This window comes from Perissodus microlepis, chromosome 7 (genome assembly GCF_051167445.1).
Source record: "Perissodus microlepis isolate ML-2025 ecotype Zambia chromosome 7, ASM5116744v1, whole genome shotgun sequence".
Taxonomy (NCBI): domain Eukaryota; kingdom Metazoa; phylum Chordata; class Actinopteri; order Cichliformes; family Cichlidae; genus Perissodus; species Perissodus microlepis.
The window spans coordinates 14,967,601-14,985,681 of record NC_140467.1 but is presented as its reverse complement, the minus strand read 5'-3'; the positions used below and the strand labels follow the sequence as shown (position 1 = coordinate 14,985,681).

Sequence of the window (18,081 nt, the reverse complement as noted above, 5' to 3'; positions counted from 1 at the left end):
TCCATCGAGGATACGTCGCACTCTTAAGCTGGTAATTGCTCCACTGTTCTCATCGGCTTCTCACAATCGCATCTGCCTGCTGCGTGCTGGTGAGCAGGTAGTGTGCGGCAGATTTTAAGAGCTTTAAGAGAGACGGATTAGCTGTCTGTTGTGCAAAAAAACCCAAACAAAAAACAAACTATATGAGAGTGATGAGAACTAAAATAAGTGGGGTCTGAAAGCTACAAGATGAGCTGAAACTCAGTGAAAAGTCAGTTTTCTCTTTTAAAACTTGAAATGCATTGTGATCAACATTTCTTTTCAAACATTTACAAAACTACATGCTATCTGAAATCAGAGACTAGCCTCTGTGTCAAAAGTCTGAAGACATATTCGAAGTGGAAAGAAAGAAAAACGGTATTTTTACAGCACACAAGATTTATTTTATTCCTCATCCCTACATTTACAGGAAACATGTTAATCCAACAGAGCTGAAAGCCAACCTTTTTAAAAAAAAAAAAAAATTCCCAGTGGCATTTGTTTGCGATCATGTGTGTACGTGATTGTCCATTTACAGTTTATTTCAACAAATGAACACATGCGGCATTAAGCACTGCATATTTCTCTGAGGACTGAGGTAGCACCGTTTCAGTGTTCACATTGAGGTCATTAATGATACATTCTCTGCATTTACACTAATATAAAACAGCAATATGACAAGACATACATATAAGATAACAGTGAGTCCAGAGGATATTCCTGAGTCCAGAAGAAAGTAGCCTGAGAAACTTGCCACCATGGGAAGTCAACTGAGGTAAATGTGTCACTTTCTGCATACAACACCCAGCAGAAACATCGCCTCTGAGTTACTTGAAATAAATGTTCTGTCATTTTGAGGCCTCGCCAAATGAATAAATAACAATAAAGCAAAAATGAATAAACATCTCCCCTGAAATTCCCTTTGAATCTTTAGGAGTTGCGATATTTCTGTGGAAACTGATGCCCTACATTTTCCATGAAAGCAGTTACACAAAGTAAAAACTTTTGCTCAAGGTAAACTGAAAGCTTACCAAGAGGAATACAAAATGGCTTCAAGTAGCTATGACACTGAACTAAGGCTTTTTGGTCTTCACTAGCTGCTCTTTGGCAACCACATTGTTGTACTGATGGAAAAGGCAGCTACGGAACGGCTTTTACACCTACAAACGCAGCTGATGTTCAAAGAGCCGTAGCAATTATTTTGCATTAACGATACTTCCGGACAAACCTGTAGCCCTTTATACCAGAAAGCTACCATGTTTGAAAAGTCTTCTTCTAACAGGCACTAAGGTAAACTGAAACTATATTAAAATAAGCTTGAGGATAGAGGTCAAAAATGTTGACATTACACTATTAAAGTAATAGAAGGTTTCCTGTGTTGTGGCAGAGAATCCGTGGAGTTCATCCAGTTCTTGTCTGACAAGAGAAGTAAATAGTGTGGTGCACTGTGTAATCATTATGCTCCGGACAGATTAAAAAGCCAGTGATTTTAATTTGGTCCCTTTGAGGAGGTGGGAGATGAGGAGGTGGAACTTTGTGCGGAGGAAAAAGCGCTGAAACCACTTGTTCCTGCTGGAGTTACATTCTGTGACGACACAGAAGCAGACGACTTCTGGGCAAACAGTTTTCCTAAAGAAGACAACGGCATTAATGACTGTGTCAGTTACAAAGAACTCACTGTGCAAAGGGCAATTGAAAAAGAAAGTTTTTACAGGAGTCTAAAAAAACAGAGTCCGCCTAGTGATTCAGTAGCTTGTAGAACAAGCTCTAGCAGTAATAAGTTCAAGTGTCTCACATCGTTATTTATTGCAGGCATTCATTTATGCACAGCTCTCTTAAGGTCCCGCCACAGTGGGTGGAGGTCTGGACTTTGACTGGACCATTGCGACACCTTGATTCTTTTGTTTTTCAGCCACGCTGTTTGCCGTTTGCTGCTGTGCTTGAGGTCATTGTCCTGTTACATGACCTACTTTCAGCCAAGCATTAGCTCACAGACAAATGGCTTCATATTTGTTGAGACTTCTAATTGTCCTGTGATGATGTAACTGAGGCCTGTAGAGTCTGAGATGTGGCATGCGGATTTCTTGCCTTTTCTTTGAGTATTACACAGCCTGAACTGCATGAAAAGACTGTAGTTTTTGTATCAACTAGGTGTTTTATTCACAAAGAATTGATCTCTGCCTTGTCTGTTTTTGTAATTTCTTCCACTGACTATAGAAGTCAGGATTGTTAATTAGTACACAGTAAAAACTGAGATTTTTAGGAATTCTGACATGATTTTAATAAAATGCCTTAACTGGTAAATTTCTACCGTTGGTATCTGAATCTGTTCGTTGATATCTAGATCAAGACTTCCTGTTCTGCATGTGACTCATTGTCTATTAAAGTAGATCCATTTTTAAAAGAAAAAGAAAACGCTAAATTGTAGTCAAACAATAGCCGTTTGTGTTGCAGTTCAGCAAACACAATCCCTCTTTTGTTCTTGACAAAGGCCATTTACCCTCATGCAACCAAAGACATGAAATGTTATTGGTCAGTGGAACTGGTACTACAAGTGCAGTACACATACTGCTTTACTTCTTTCACTGTAGATATTAATTAACTTAGTTCATCACCACGTGCGCTTGTTCCTCTACATTAGTGTCACGCACCAAAGAAAACACGCTTCCTTTACAGGTTTCATAACTCACCTGAGTAAACAGTGCCGTTGACCTCCACAGACACGCTGATACTGGCCGCTCCATTAGTGGAGAGATTCAGCGACAGATCGTGTTTGCTTTCTGTCAGAGGAAAAACAAAAATTCCAGTGAAGGGTCGGTTCCAGAATAAGCATGCTATGATGTTCAGCCATGACAGAGGTCAAAGTAGAAGCAAACTCACCATTGCCAAGTTTGAGGTTCATGGGGGTAAAGTGAGAGGCCATAGCCAGGAGGTTTTGTTGGAGTGCCTGCTGCATGAGGCGCTGCTGCTCCTCAGCGAGGCGCATCATTTTCTTCTCTGGGCTGTCAGCTACAGCTCCACCTGCTCCTTGCTCCAACCTCTCTCTCAGATGCTCAAATGTGGCAGCTTGTGCCAGCTGCTGCTGTTGCTGCCCCAGTGCCAGAGCCATGGGCAGCTGGGGTACAACAGGGGTGGGGGACTCATCTGATTGGAAACAAAGAAAAAGATGAAGAAATTATTATGTTCATAAGAAGTTTGAAAAATTATATATTTATTATTCGCGATTCATGATTACTGGAAAACAAAATTATTATCAGTGTGCTAAATTTGCATTGCAGGGCTTGCCTATGACCCAAACACTATAAAGAGGCTCAGATTGTATCTGTTGTAAAATATGATCATTTTAGAAAAGAAAACAATGCGGCGTACCTATGCTTCTCTTTAAATGCGGACTAGCGGAGGTATTGCGGCCATTGTGCGTGGTCGGAGCGCTCTGCATATTGGGTGAAGACAGGAGTGCATGTGGAGCAGAGCCTGGGGAGGGGGAGTAGCGGTACAGACTACTGGTGTAGCTGGGACGCCGGCCTTCTCTGCGGTTGCTATCGATGGCCGCCTGCAGCTCACCCGGAGAGCTCAGGCCTTTCTTCTCGCACTCAAAAGGATACAGATACTTCATATACCTGCAGGGGGAAAGTTTCACGAGTTTTCCATCCATTTTCCACAAAAATATTTTTAATTATTTGCAAATATGAAGGATAAAGCAGATGGTTCCCTTTTCAAGTCTTTATCTACAAAATGCTAAGATCTATTAATTGTATGGTTCTTTAGGGAGCAGTTACTGGAAGTCCACATTTTTGCTAACAAATGAGCTAAAACATGGAGATTCTAGCAAAAGTGTGGTTGTTCCTGTGGTAGTAATGTTGGTTAGCCACCCAGTCCACATCTTAATGAATGCTGGGTGAACTGGTGTTATATTATGTGGAGATATCCACGGGATAAATCCCTCTGTTTGCTTAAATACCACCTTAACAACAAAGCTCCCGTTTTTCTGTGAAATGCTTCAACAGCTACATGATTTATTGCCATGAATGCAATTTTCAGCCTCCCCCCCACTACTTTTCTTTCTAGCTGACTGCCTGCAAAAGCCTCCTGTGAAGACCTACAAAGCCACAAGGATAAGACTCTGCAGACTGTTATCTTTTAAAATTACAGACTTTGCAAACCATAAAAATACATATCTAGATTGGTTGGTCAGAAACAAAGTGAGCAAAGGTTTCATTTACGCAAATTATAGTTATGTTCTTGCAGCATTATGGTGTTCAGAGAATGATTACATTTCATCATTTTTAAAATAACAGAGTCACAAATATGTGCTAGCTCTTGAAAATATATTCAGCATTTTTGGAGTCATTTATAGTCTAACCAATACAATCATTTAGCAAGCCGATTGTTGATCAAAAAAATCTGCCAAAACACCTGAGAGAAACCTACTGGGTGCGTAAGGTGAAGGCCGCACTGGTGATTGATGTGGGGAGACTGAGGCCTTTGGTGATCTCCCTCCATATCTTCTTGTTAATAACCTCCACCAGGCCTCCTTTCTCTGTCACAAGCTTGTAAAGCTTGTACAAGTCCAGCACCTGTTTTGCCATGATGGGGATGCGATTCACAGGAGTTCCTGGATAAATAACAGAATGCATTGAAATGTAGTGCTTTCCATTGTTTTGCAACTCTGAAAAGTTGTCGCTAAACAAGAACGGGTCTTGTGAACAACATGAGGCAGAAGCAGAGTGTGAGCTGCACACCTGAGGGCCTTAGGTCAGAGTTAGATAATGTGGCTTAGCATGTTTAATCTGCGCGGATAGAGTTGTCAAATGAAGCTAGTTTCAGATGTGAGGCGGTGGGGGTGGGGATAATCCACAACAACAGCTTTGTTGATGCATTGATCTAAGTGCAAGGAGCGGGGCTATGTTAGAGTCAACAGCGCCAGCAGGCCACACTGACTAAACTGACCCTTCCAGTCCTGATTTGGAGAAAAGCCAATTAATGAAGCCGGCTAAAAAGCAGTTGTAGAAATCAGATTACTTTGTGCTTAAGATGAACACAGACACACATGCACATTTTGCATGCCAATGACCTTGCCCCACATAAGTGAAGATTAGTGAACATGTTGCACTTCTTCTTGGATTTGTTTCCACAAACAACAAATCCTAATCTTGGGATTTGTGGAAACAAATCCCAATCTGTATGAAAGTCTTTAACCAAGTGGCTAAATCCAGGGATGAAGATGCAGAAGTGCTGAAAAAGAGACTCAACCCATCTAGACTCTTGTGGTAAAAAGCAGAAATAGGCAGGATTACAACCTCAGTCTGGGTTTCCACAGTTAACGTCCCCATGTATGATAACAGTACCTGCTTAGATTCTCTGATTCTATTAGAGCTAAAATGTTGACTGACTGTATTTGTGGTCTTGGTCGCTTTCAGAGCATTTTCAGTATAATGTCTTGCGCTACAGTTACTTAACATTAACAAAATGTCCAGGTGGTCTGTGCTCCTGTTTTTGGTGAGTTTAATTGTAAGAGTTAATCTCTATATTAATGGTACTTACCTTAGTTAGCTAATAGTCAGTTTTAGGACACAACTTTGCATCAAAACTGCCGTGTCCAAATATCGACAATGTAAAAAATGAAAGGTTTTGAACCTCACCTCGTTTCTGCATAAAGACAAAGAGTTCGTCGAGAAACTCCTTCCGTTGTGGGTCATTATCCAGTTCATAAAGCTAGAGGATAACACACACACACACACACACACACACACACACACACACACACACACACACACACACACACACACACACACACACACACACACACACACACACACACACACACACACACACACAGGAAACAGGGCAATAAACTGTTAGTCTGTAGTTTCTTCAGTTATTTGACATGTTTGCTTCTACCACATATACGAACCTTGGCAAAGTCCCGAGATGGTTCTCCTCTTATTTTAATGCCGTCAGTCTCCTCGGCCCACATGGCACTTCCTCTCTGTTCACACAATAACAGAAAGACACATTAAGAAAATCATTTCCAACTAGCTGCTGCAGGGTAAAAGTCGTTATTCTGCTTAAAGAGTACTAAATTCTATAGTGACATAATAATAAAAACAGGTCATTAATTCAAACACTGGTGTTGCTGTTTTTCTAAGTGAGATACTTTGAGTACTCCCTAGTACACCATCAGACTGTCCTCTGGTAAACACATGATTACTGTAAATATCTGACTGGGCCATGACAAATACAATGGAGATCAATTAAATGAGCCGTGCTGTACTGGAAGATTAATGTGACATGTTATTCTTCCACCACCTCATCAACGTAGCAAAGGTTGCAAATGTGAGTGGAGGGCAGCCTGAGTGCAGCTGAGTGGAAAGGCCTGCTGAGCTGGTTATCCCACTAATATGCACCGAGTGTAGCATGGTAGTGCAAGTAAGTAAAACCCTTTAATGTGACATTAATTATGTTTTTTTTTTTCCTCCCTGAAGAAATTACAAATTCATTTCTATATGCAGCTTATGAAAAGCCATCGCAGCCTTGCCTTCTGTCAGTTCTTGCGGGTGTGTGCCTTTTGGTTTGCGCTTGTGTTTTATATTAACATGTTTTATATTAAAACAAGGAGTCGTCGTTTAGACAACAAAACATCAAAACATGTTTTTGTATTTAACCGCATCAAAAACCTTCCATTCTTATGCTTGTCATTAATCAAAATAACAGGCTTGTTTTGTCTTTTTCACATTTAGCCTTTTACTTGATATTTTGTGTTTAACTGTATCATTTTGCCTTCATAAACACATACCTATTCACTGAATGTTTGGTATGGTAATAATGTCAGCCCGGAGTCTAAAAGCCATAACATATAAGCCTTTGTTTCTCTGATTAGCCAGTTGAGAAGCGATTATCATTTGGCTTTCGCTCCAGCTGTAACCGTCCTTGTGTTTACAGTAAAAACAGAAAGGCAAACTGCAGATACCAACGCATATCAACAGCAGGCTGCAAGTGAACTGCAGTGGTTCTCTTTGAAGTCAGCTCCACAGCATCACTAACGTTTATTACAACCAACTTAAAACTGGACTTTCATTTCACTACTAATAACTGTGTAAGACTAAACACTGTCATATTAGTCTTGTACACAGTTTAATAGCTTCAGTTGTTTGTATTCTATTGAAACTTTGATTTAACCACAAACCCATTACTTCTATTGAGCTTACCAGCTTTTATATGCACACGAGGCATCAGCTTTTTAAAATTTAATCCATTAACTAGTCATCAAAACATTGCAGCCAGCTCTTTCAACCACCTATCCATTACTTTTAGCTAATCATTTCCATCCTTTAAATATTATACCAACCTCCCTGACAGTAAATCTATTACATACAACAATATACATTTTAAATATTGAGCTATTCTAAGTATTAGCAGCGCTTTCACAAAGCATGCACCTCGAATTTCCACTCTGACCCTCATCTTGGTAGGAAATCACTGTAACAAACTCTTATAAAAACCAGCTTGTGCTCTGGCTATTTCCAGTTTCTTGCGGGTAAACTGGTCAAACTCGTCCCAGAAGTTACCAAGCTATTGACACATCCAACAGATTGGCCTTAGAATTTCTAATCAAGGACTTTTACGCCTTCAGCAGAAACACTATTGAAGGTCTTTTCAGCATCAAATCGAAATAAAAACCCTCCCCCCTTCCTTATTGATGAGCAACTGAGACCTACTGTGGATCTGTTAACAAAGAGCTTTCAGTTAATTGCTCACAGAGCTTTCACACATCCCAGCCTGGGAGTCCTGATAGTATTCAGTATGTAGGTCAGGAAAAAAGGGCTTCTTTTGTTTTGTTAAAGAGGCAAGTTTTATTTATGTGATTTTTTTTCAATATATTTAAATTCAATTAAATTTAAATGCGTATTACTTCAAAGTAAAAGTCTGTCTTGTCAACCAGTCGTGACCGAAATCAAGGCTGACATTAAAATAGTGAAATGTTAATACTAACCGACTGCCCCCTATAATGAGCTTCATTAAAATCATTCAGTTTCTCCAACAGGGCAAAAGTGAAAACTCACCCCTCTCCAAAATCTCAATGCAGCGACAGGGGGTCCCACATTTTTTTTTAGCCGAATCAAATTATTGGCCCTTTAATCCCCCCAGGAAGTCAAGATCATTTATCTGGCTCCTCGCTGTGCTGCAAGCTTGAATGAACAGGGGCTCTTTATCCCCACCCAAGCTACATTTAAAGGCTTACAGTGAGACTGCACATAAGGAGCGAACAATGGCTGTCCGGCGTGATGAGGCTTGAAACGCATGTCAAGATTTTCAAAGATATTTCGGTAATGAATTGAACTAAAGAAAAAGAAGATAAAGACGCCGTAGAGCACGGCACAATCGTAAGGTGAAAAGAGCAGCTATTTCAACCAGCCACCAATTAACTTGCAGAAGAGCCACTTCAAGCTTGTGGACTTGTTAACATGGTTGTTGGATAAGAAAGCCTAATAGGCAACCAGTAAACACGACCTCCACTTTGAGTTTCAGCTGCACAAAAACCCAAAACAAAACAAAAAACCCACAAAAAACACAAACAAATGAAGCAAACACCTATTTCTTACACAAAGAAAAGAAGATTTCTAGCTCAGTGTGGTTACTCATATTTACAACCCTGCTAAGAATCAATAATACTGCCAACAAAAATGGAAACCAGAGTAAAAGACTTTTCATCAAGTAAATCCAAATATAATTAAATATGACAAAGAATACTTTCTGCAGTTAATTTTACAACTTACAAAGATCCTCACAGATCTGAGTCACAGGAAAGGCCTTGAACACATTCGTTCTAATTTTAGTTTCGGGCTGTGAGATGTTCCTGACTTTTAAGCAAAAACAAAAACAGAAAGCAAACCATTTAACAGACACACACTTCAGCCTTTCCACCACAGTCTCTCACAACTCTCATTACTGCGCTTAAACTAAAACAAAGTGTTCTTTATTGCTGCAGGCTTGGCTTGCTGGCCTGTGAAAAGGAAAGACATTGTGACTGCAGTGGCCGTATAATGTATTGATTATTTTCAGTGAAATTAAGCTGCCATTTAGTGTTGCCCAGCGACGCCTCAGTTATGCAAAGCCATCTGCAAGACTACAGTAACATCTGGGCCTGGATGTTTGTACTTCCACATTTGACTTAAACCAAAAATCAGACAAAGAGGAAGGAAAAAAAAACTCTGAATAATGTGTAAAACTCTGGGTAATGGTATCAAAAGGACCATTCTTCTCCTGTGAAACAACTGCAAGTAAATTTTATGGTTAGCAGTTTGCATGGTGAGCCACAACCCAGCTGTCCCTGCACCTACAGCCCTCATTAATCAGTGCATTATATTGACGTGGCGGCCCTTTTTCAGGTAGAGACGAACCAATCAGCTTGCTCCCCAAAAGAAGGGGAAAAGACAACAGCTGGACACTGGACTCATACAGTTGCAATTTAAATTCAACCCATGGCTACATTTAAAGAAAATCTGACTGATCTGCTCTCATTTCAAGTCCACCTTCTTAGCCCTGAAGTGGACTTTGAAGTTAGCACTGGTGCACAGCCATGATCATTTAGCTCAGCCAGTGGCCAGAAGGTGTTTTCAAACGTCTGAGCCACGATCTGATGTATGGCAGAGAAAAATCTCTGGCCTGGAAAGTAATTAAGATGTGCATCTGGCCAAAAAAAAGCGCACCTTCCTTCCCGTGCATCAGGAGGGCCACCAGGCAGCAGTGAGGAAGGTCAACAATTAAGGCAGAACATACGTATACACACAAAATAACAATTACAGATGTGCATTTTCTCTCTTTCAGGGAGCAGTCTATTACAATCTTACCCGTTTCACTGACTCATCAAAGCCCCAGTCAGCAAAGCCATTCGCTGACGTGAAGGCATGATGACCCGCCGGTGACGTCAGATTCTTTTCCATGTGCTCTTGTTTTTTTCCTGAAGGTGGAGATTCAGACGTTTGCTTCACAGCCGCTGATGGAGATGTAGAATAAGGCTGGAAGGGAAAATGCGATACATGCTGGAGTCGGGGCTTCTTTGCCTGTTGATGAGAATTGTTCTCCTCCTCCTCCTCCTCTTCCTCGCCCATGTCTTCCTCCTCGTTGTTCTCCTGAGAGGTCAACATCTCCTGTTCCTCATCTTCTGAGTTTCCATCCTCCTCTGCCTCTGGATCCACTCCGCTCAGATGATTATTCAAGGCCTGCTGGAGTGCTGGATTGCTCTGTCCATCTACTCTTTCAAACAATGTAGAGTCTGGTCTTGAAAACGAGGCTCTTGCTGCGGCAGCTTGTTGAGCAAACAGGAGCTGAGCGTGAAGAAGCTGCTTCTCCTGCAGGCTCATCTCCAGCTTTGCTTCTTGTTGTTTCTGCAGATGCTCCATCACCACCTCCAGCTTCACGCTGGCTGGACAGGACTGTGAACACCCAGCTGAACTTCCAACCTCTGATAGGTTGGACTGAGGAGAAAAACACAAATCACTAATGGCAGAACTTTAATGAGAAATTTTAATATCTTTAAAAAAAAAAACAAGATAAAAAATGATGTGATTAACATGCTTTAATACCCAGCAGCAATTTGGTGGCCTACTCCAGAACAATAAACATGGTCAAAAATGCTTGCAGAGGCAAATTAAACATAATTAAATACCAGATATTAATCATGGTTTTTTTTTTCTTCTTCAAGTTAAGGTAGACTACCTTTGGTAATCGGGAAGAGTGGACATCAGAGAGCTCATTAAAGGGCGGTAAAGTTGAATAAACAGTTGAATAAACAAACACAAAAAGCGTAAATTTCTATTAAAACACATTTTTACATGGGGCCAAATATCTCTGTCATTTATAAGTTCAATAGTCGCAATTTGCTTAAGGGTCCTCGGAGTAGGTTATTTCACAACGGGTTTCGTCGTTTTTATTGGACACATGGATGAAATTTAACTTCACATAAAGCTCACTTTAGTGCTTCAAACTTGTTGCCCTCGCGGGGAATGACAGGGGGAGCTTTAAAAAGCGTAAATTATCATAGTAAAGTCCACTTTTGTCCCATTTTGCTTTGTTACTGTAACGAACACGAGTGGGCGAGCTACGAAAGAGTCGTCGATAGGCTTACTCACCATTTGCGCCTTTGAGTAATTCATCATCGCCAACAGGTCTCGTGAAGTTCTTTCTTTTTTCCTTCGCCAGAAGTTAATCGCATCTCATGACCACTTTCTCCTTTTTTTAAAGTAGAGAAACACAAAACAAAAACCCCTTCTGTCGATCAAATGTGGTTTAAAGCCCCTCGCTGTGTGAAGGCTGGAGTAATGGGAGCTGGAGGAGGGGTAAATACTGCTGTGCTTCAACTCCCTGCGGTCACTCGCGGAGCACACAAACTAAAATATCTTCGATTGTCTGCGAGTGAGTGGCGCACACCCCCAACTTGGATGAATGGAAAGCCCGCCCCGTGCTCAAAGATCGTAAAGTGCTTTACCGCTTCCAGCTATGTGTATCTTCCCACCCACTCCTCAAAGAAATCCCACCCCAACGCAGAATCCATTGCTGATTCTTACCAAGGTGATGTGACCTTTACCGTAGAAATAAATCAATAAGATAAAACAACACGTCAAACTAGTGAAGCCGTCTTTCCTTTATTAATAGTGTTTGCATTAGGGCCGAATTAAATCATTTTGGGAGAACCTCGTGACAAAGCGTGAAACGCAAAGTGTGTGTTTTTAGTCTGATCAGATATCTCCAGTGAATTCTTCCTGTACTCAGTGCACCACTATCATGTAAACACTCACTTCTGTTTCCAGGGCCAATAACAGGGTTGTTTCAGTAGGCTGGCACATGAACAGATCAAGAACCAGTCTGTGGGTCCAATTCTATCAGAAGTAAATGCAAAAAATTGGTCGAGAAAGCAGCAGATAGATTACTAACAAGCACATCACCCCTATTCTTCCTTCTCTTTATTGGCTTCCAGTCAAATTAACAAATCATCTTAAAATGGTATTAATTACATATAAACAGCTACATGGACAGCCTGCTGCATATATATTAGAGCTACTGAGACCTTATATCTGCCACCGACCTCTCTGATTTTCTGATCAGGGTCTCTTGAGGTTGTAGCTCCTAAATGTTGGAACAGCCTTTCTCCTGTTGGATGTCCTTGATGGACTTTCTAGCAAAGTGAAAGTTCGTATTTAATATTCAATTAAATTTTATTTATATGACACAAATCACAGTAACAGTAAACTCAAGTTGTCTCTACAACAGTACAGAGAAAACAACAACAATCAGACAGCCCACTATGAGCAAGCACTTGGCAAAAGTGGGAAGGAAAATCTCCCTCTTAACAGGAAGAAACCTCAGCAGAATTAGGTTCAAGGAGGGTCAGCCATCTGCCACAACTGGCTGGGGGTGAGGGGAGGGAGACAGGACAGAAGACACACTGTGGGAGAGGGAGGCAGAGATTAAGAATACTAATGATTAAATACAGAGTGGTGTATAAACACAGAGAGTTTATACACCACTCTCTCTCTCTCTCTCTCTCTCTCTCTATATATATATATATATATATATTTTTTTTTAATTGGAACAAAAGAAGCATGACAAAAAAATCCACTACTTTCTTGATCAAGACAAGAGTAAAAGAAAGAAATACCTCTCAAAGTAAACGAGGATGACCTCCTGACCTCTCCCTCGGGAGATGCTTTATGTTACTGAGGTAACCCATCCAGTCACTAATCCAATGTTTTAGTGGCAAGTGAGGCAATGGGGCAATTTTGCACAGCTTACATACATCAGGCTCACCATGCAACAAATAATACACGGCTTAAAGGTGTTTAATGGCTAGTCTGTGCTTGTTGTTTGTCAGTCTGTTCACAAACATTTCTTAACCAGATAAGCTGTCAGTCCAGTGTGGCAGTATTGCAAAAACAAAGATGTGTGCATTTGCTTTCTTCAGTGATATTTCCTGGTCTGTAAGAGACGCTCCGACTCTGTTGTACATGGAAACAATCTGTCTTTTTATGGTGTGGTTTTGGGGAATAATTCCATTGTTTTTAACCAGTGGTGTTTGGTAGGGCAAAAATAACGTCTTACACGTCCTTTGTTTTATGTTCACATTTAGAAAGTACAGGAGCTAGGGAGCAGTAAGATGTGTATAAAAGCACTGAAACATTAAGAGGTATTATTCCCAGTGAATCATATCCTTTTTCTCCCGTTGGCAGGGCATTAAAAAGGGCCATTCAAATTTGAGATAGCAGTGCCACCCCTGTCCCCAGCTGGTGCCACACCCCTGCTGTTTTCCAATAACCATTCAACACCTTTATTTATGAAGGAACTCTGAAGTAACTAAACTCTTCAAGCAGTGCCAGCAGGAGAAATGTCTCCTTTCTATAGTTGCCTGCTAAGAAAAGCTAACTATAACTGTAATCTCGGCACCTTGGTGAACATTTGATGCTCTGCTATTCTGAGCAGCAAAATACTACATGTGATTACTCTGCTTGCTCGGGGGAATCAGTGTCTATAGTTTCTCCCACCAGTCTAAATAAAGCTATTGGCTGATGCTGTTGACGTGAGCAGAACTCTTAGATTCAGCTATCGAATAAAGCTTTTGTAGACCTGTAGGTAATCACAAGCCAGACCAACTAATATATATATATATATATATATATATATATATATATATATATATATAAATAAAAGTTATTTTTTAAATTTTAAACCCAGCAAGAGAAATCGAAATTAAAATGCTCTGCAGGATGTTTTGTGGTATTTAGATCACGGACAACAATAACTAGCCCATTGTGGCACAGAATAGATAACCCCCATTTCCTGCACCTCTAAAAATATTCTAGTAGGCTACCAATAAGATAATACTATCAAGTGTCTTAGCTTCTCAGAAAAAAGTTCATACAGATAAAAATAATAAGCAGCTGAAGATCTATTAAAGGGGTTTTAATTTTATACTAGATACTTTTAAGGTTTTAGTTTTACCGGTGTAGAAAGCACAGAAATGATCCTGTACTCATTTTAAAATGTCCAATTCCATTACACAAAAGTATCGCTTCAAACCAAGCTTCCTTAAAATATACCTAAAAAAAACAACAGTCTACAAGCCTAAAGAACAAGTCATTTGTTAATGTGACTCTACTGCACTAAATTTTGAGGCATATTTGGAAATAAAAAGCTAAATTTTTGCACTGAAATAGTTTTGCCAACTTCGACTTTTAGTTCCTACATCTAAAGACACATTTCCAAATGATGAGTCATATTTTAAAATCAATGGAGGAACCGCTTAATACTCAGTCATGTTTTGTTTTGGGCAGACTACACAAACTGAGTAATTTTAAAATGACAATTATACTCGCAATACAAAATGTAACTTAGAAAAATGTCAATTCTTAAAAAGATATTTATCAGGAAAAATAAATTTTACTTCAGACATCTTCTCATAATAATATCACACCATTTTTCCTTTGAACAAGTTTATTTTACCCGCACATAAATTTTCCCTGAAATACAAAAAAAAGAAAACAGATGTAGATTGAGTACAGTAGAATGATTTTACATTCATATGGAAATGCTGCTCCCTGGTGGTAAAATGTGAATCTTACAAGACACACACTCGGACAACATGTACCATTTGGTGACACTTTGTTCTCTATTAAAGCAACGTGTAATGAAATATTGCTCCAACAATTACTCAGACTATTGAAAAATATTCCATATACTTGTGACACTCAAAGATACAGTTTCCTTTATTATGTTCAACAATATTTTACAAGCAACAGAACTTAATAAAGGCCAAATTAAATATCGCACGCGTTTTATGAGGCAAACATTGAAGTAAAAGGGTTTTGAGTCCAGGGTATGTTTTTTGATCTGAAACAAACAAACATATATAGACATCTGTTAAACAGCCATCTTATAACACACATGGAAGAGAATAAACATGACTGAAGAGATGATTTTACTACCTGCTCTGCTAAATTTTGTCAATGCCGAGCTCTTCAGGTGTAGAGATGCCAAGCTCATTTAAAGTAGGCCGCAGCTCCTGGATCACGTACGGGTAGATATCTTTATGGGGTCCGGCTTTTTCCTGAGGAAATAAACAATAAAACCCATTAATCACCATTATCTGACTACAAAGGCTCTGGCTGGCAATTTTCTCTCATGTGCCTTTTCTCTCACCTTCACAGCTTCCAAAATTCGGATAGCGCTGGCCAAGTCGTTTAACCTCCGACAGGCTCTCAGTGCAGCCTCGAGAATCTTTGGCTCAGGTACCAAATCGTACCCAATCAATGTGTTCATCCCTGAAACAAGCAGTCACAACACATTTAAACCGGAGATCAGAGAAAAAGACTTCTAAAGGATCTGAGCACAAACAACAAATAAATAAAACAACTAACCATTCTCATCAAATTATTTTCGGTGTAGCTTGAAACAGTATTTTAAATCCCTCTTTACCAAAGCGCTCTATAAATGAAGCTAACACTTAATGGGCACATGCCCCTGTTTCAATTATCATCAGAGGAGTCTATTTTGAGCTGGTGCCATACACACCACCCTGCTGCCAAAATTACTGACTAATGGATCAAATTTGTATTAATCCAAGACTCAAAAATAAAAAAGGTTTTATTTGCTTTTGTCACGTTTGACAGATTTAATGGACATAGGTAGGCTGTTATATTTGATAAATCAGCTGTGACATAAACCTGCATACTGTAGACCAGTGGTCCCCAACCCCCGGGCCTCGGACCGGTACCGGTCCGTGAGTCGTTTGGTACCGGGCCGCGAGAGTTGAGGCTCAGGTGTGAAATGTATGGTTTTCCTGGGTCTTTTCACGTGTGTTGTGAATAAATCTTCTTTTTTTCGGTACCGGTACTGGTTTTATTTTGTTGTATTTATCCGCGACACCTTAAAGGCCGGGCCGTGAAAATATTGTCGGGCATAAACCGGTCCGTGGCGCAAAAAAGGTTGGGGACCGCTGATTTAGACAAACCACTGTTGTCTAGTGCTTATTTATAAACTACACACAGCCTGTCAGTGTTTAGCAGCTGTTAACAATATAGATGAGTTTTGTCAGTCTATATAACTTTAAAACAATATCAGGGGTGAATGTCTCATCAGGAAAACTGATTTTCTTATAATAAGCTCAGGTTTTACATTGTTATGATATGGGTTTTACAATAGGAAATGAATTGAAACAAATGTAAACAGATTCTGACCAACAGATTCAACCATTTTTGTTAACTATGCAAAGCAAACATACAATTTTAATCATTATATTGCAAACTATGAGTGTTTACTTAAATCTTAATCTCACTAAGCCTCTTAACGCAAAATTTTACAAGGCCAATTTTTTAATAATAACCTCTGTTGACTCAAGACAAACATACCTCAGCAATGAATAACAATTCCAGTGATTACATTGATTCAACATTACTATATTCCAGAAACGTACCTTTTCTCAGTTCCCATGCGTCAATATCTGGCTTGTTAAAATAAGTGACCCAGCGGGCATCGAACTCCTCGTCTGTCTCCTGCTTCCCATGTGAATAACACCTTGAGGCCAGAAGAGCTGCATGATAAGACATAATTTTTTTTTCAGTGATTTGTGTCTAATAAAATAAACCTACAGTGCCTGTTAAATAAATGCGGAAGGACCGGGCTACATCATATTTTAAAATTTTCATACATGACAGGCGAAATATTAGGGACACTTACACTACCACCCCAACTCTAACTTCAATAATAATAATGATAATAATAAAACCAACTTTTTCTTCAAACCAACTAAAACTGAAAATGCAGTCATTCCTAAAGTAGATTTGATGGCATCAGTGTTGTTGCACTCGCCAGTATTAAATTTCATAGGTGTATCTAATAAAGAGGCCGGGAATTGTATCTGCGATGTAAAAAGGACAAATTCTTCCTTGTAATGTGATGCAGTTGGATCGCTGCCACCGTCCTGATATGACCTACCTTGTGTATCAGTCTGCACGTAGCAGATTGACACACTAGGACTTGACATACCGGAAATTTCTGTCACATGGTCCTCAGGTTATATTTAATAGCAATTTAAATGAAACAATATGACTTAGGCATGTGCTCAGGTATCATGTTAATACTAATTAACCTGCAACCCAAAGAACATTTCTCATTTAGACTTTTTGATCCCTAAAGAAACACCAAGACAATGCAAAACTATGCAGAAAAGTATTCTGTTTGTTTTTCATAAAAATCTATGCCAAACTCCGTTTTGATGTTGAATTCTAGTTGGCTGAACTCTCCTGCAGTCACCTAACCTACTTAGCAACTAGCGTCAGCAGTCACAATCACAGGGCCCGAGACGAAGCCTTCTAGCCGGGTCATGACAAGGACATAAACTCCGCCAAGAAGAACAACAGGACATTTTTTCAAAGCACCACACCCACAGTTTACGTGGGAAGAAGCTGGACTGAATGAAAATGTGGATATCATGGCTGAATCATTATAATGCAGTTTCGTAATGTTTATTAAATAGCGACAGTACGATTTTTCTTGAATAAAAGCTAGCTAGCTTAGCCGTAAAGGAACCGCAAATGCCGACAGTCACACTTGATTTCCGTTACATTGTCTCCCTGACAGTTTCTAAGCAACTATATCAACTACAGATTAATATATTTACAATGGGTGACTAAATTAGAAATTACCTCGGCTCCCTGGTTGCGTCCGAGTTAAACTCCGGACACCAGAGACTGACAGTCGGACGGCGGCTCTGAACATGATGCGAGACTGCGAGCTACACGGACCGGTGCGGTCTGTCCGAAGGAAGCTAGTGCTAACTGTGTTAGCCTGGCACGTACGCAATCTCCTGTTGCGCACGCGCAAACTGCAGCTCATATTTACCCTTGACTTCCCTAGAAAGAAATTGCAGGATTGAGAACTGGGAAAACATGTTAATATTTGCAATGTCATTCTCACAGAGAAGTATTTTTTATGGGATATCTTTTTTTTTTTTTTTTTTTTTAATGCGAACGATACAAAATAGATGTTTCAAAGGTGCTTGATGATAGAATT

The 18,081-nt window shown here is 39.8% G+C and overlaps 2 protein-coding genes across 2 annotated transcripts; both read right to left on the bottom strand.

Moving 5' to 3' along the window:
• Positions 1 to 399: 399 nt before the first annotated feature.
• LOC146382807 (AT-rich interactive domain-containing protein 3B-like) lies at positions 400 to 11,551 on the bottom strand. The gene is made up of 9 exons (XM_084933736.1): positions 11,151 to 11,551; positions 9,870 to 10,496; positions 5,933 to 6,007; positions 5,661 to 5,733; positions 4,450 to 4,633; positions 3,388 to 3,638; positions 2,899 to 3,162; positions 2,709 to 2,798; positions 400 to 1,647 (listed from the first exon to the last, which is right to left on the bottom strand). Exons 1-9 carry the CDS (start codon positions 11,175 to 11,177, stop codon positions 1,508 to 1,510), a joined length of 1,731 nt encoding a protein of 576 aa, XP_084789862.1. The 5' UTR covers positions 11,178 to 11,551; the 3' UTR covers positions 400 to 1,507.
• A 2,936-nt stretch (positions 11,552 to 14,487) lies between these two features.
• Positions 14,488 to 17,862, bottom strand: LOC146382806 (cytochrome c oxidase subunit 5A, mitochondrial-like). The gene is made up of 5 exons (XM_084933738.1): positions 17,715 to 17,862; positions 16,484 to 16,600; positions 15,211 to 15,332; positions 14,997 to 15,118; positions 14,488 to 14,901 (listed from the first exon to the last, which is right to left on the bottom strand). Exons 1-4 carry the CDS (start codon positions 17,785 to 17,787, stop codon positions 15,005 to 15,007), a joined length of 426 nt encoding a protein of 141 aa, XP_084789864.1. The 5' UTR covers positions 17,788 to 17,862; the 3' UTR covers positions 14,488 to 14,901; positions 14,997 to 15,004.
• Between the last annotated feature and the right edge of the window lie 219 nt (positions 17,863 to 18,081).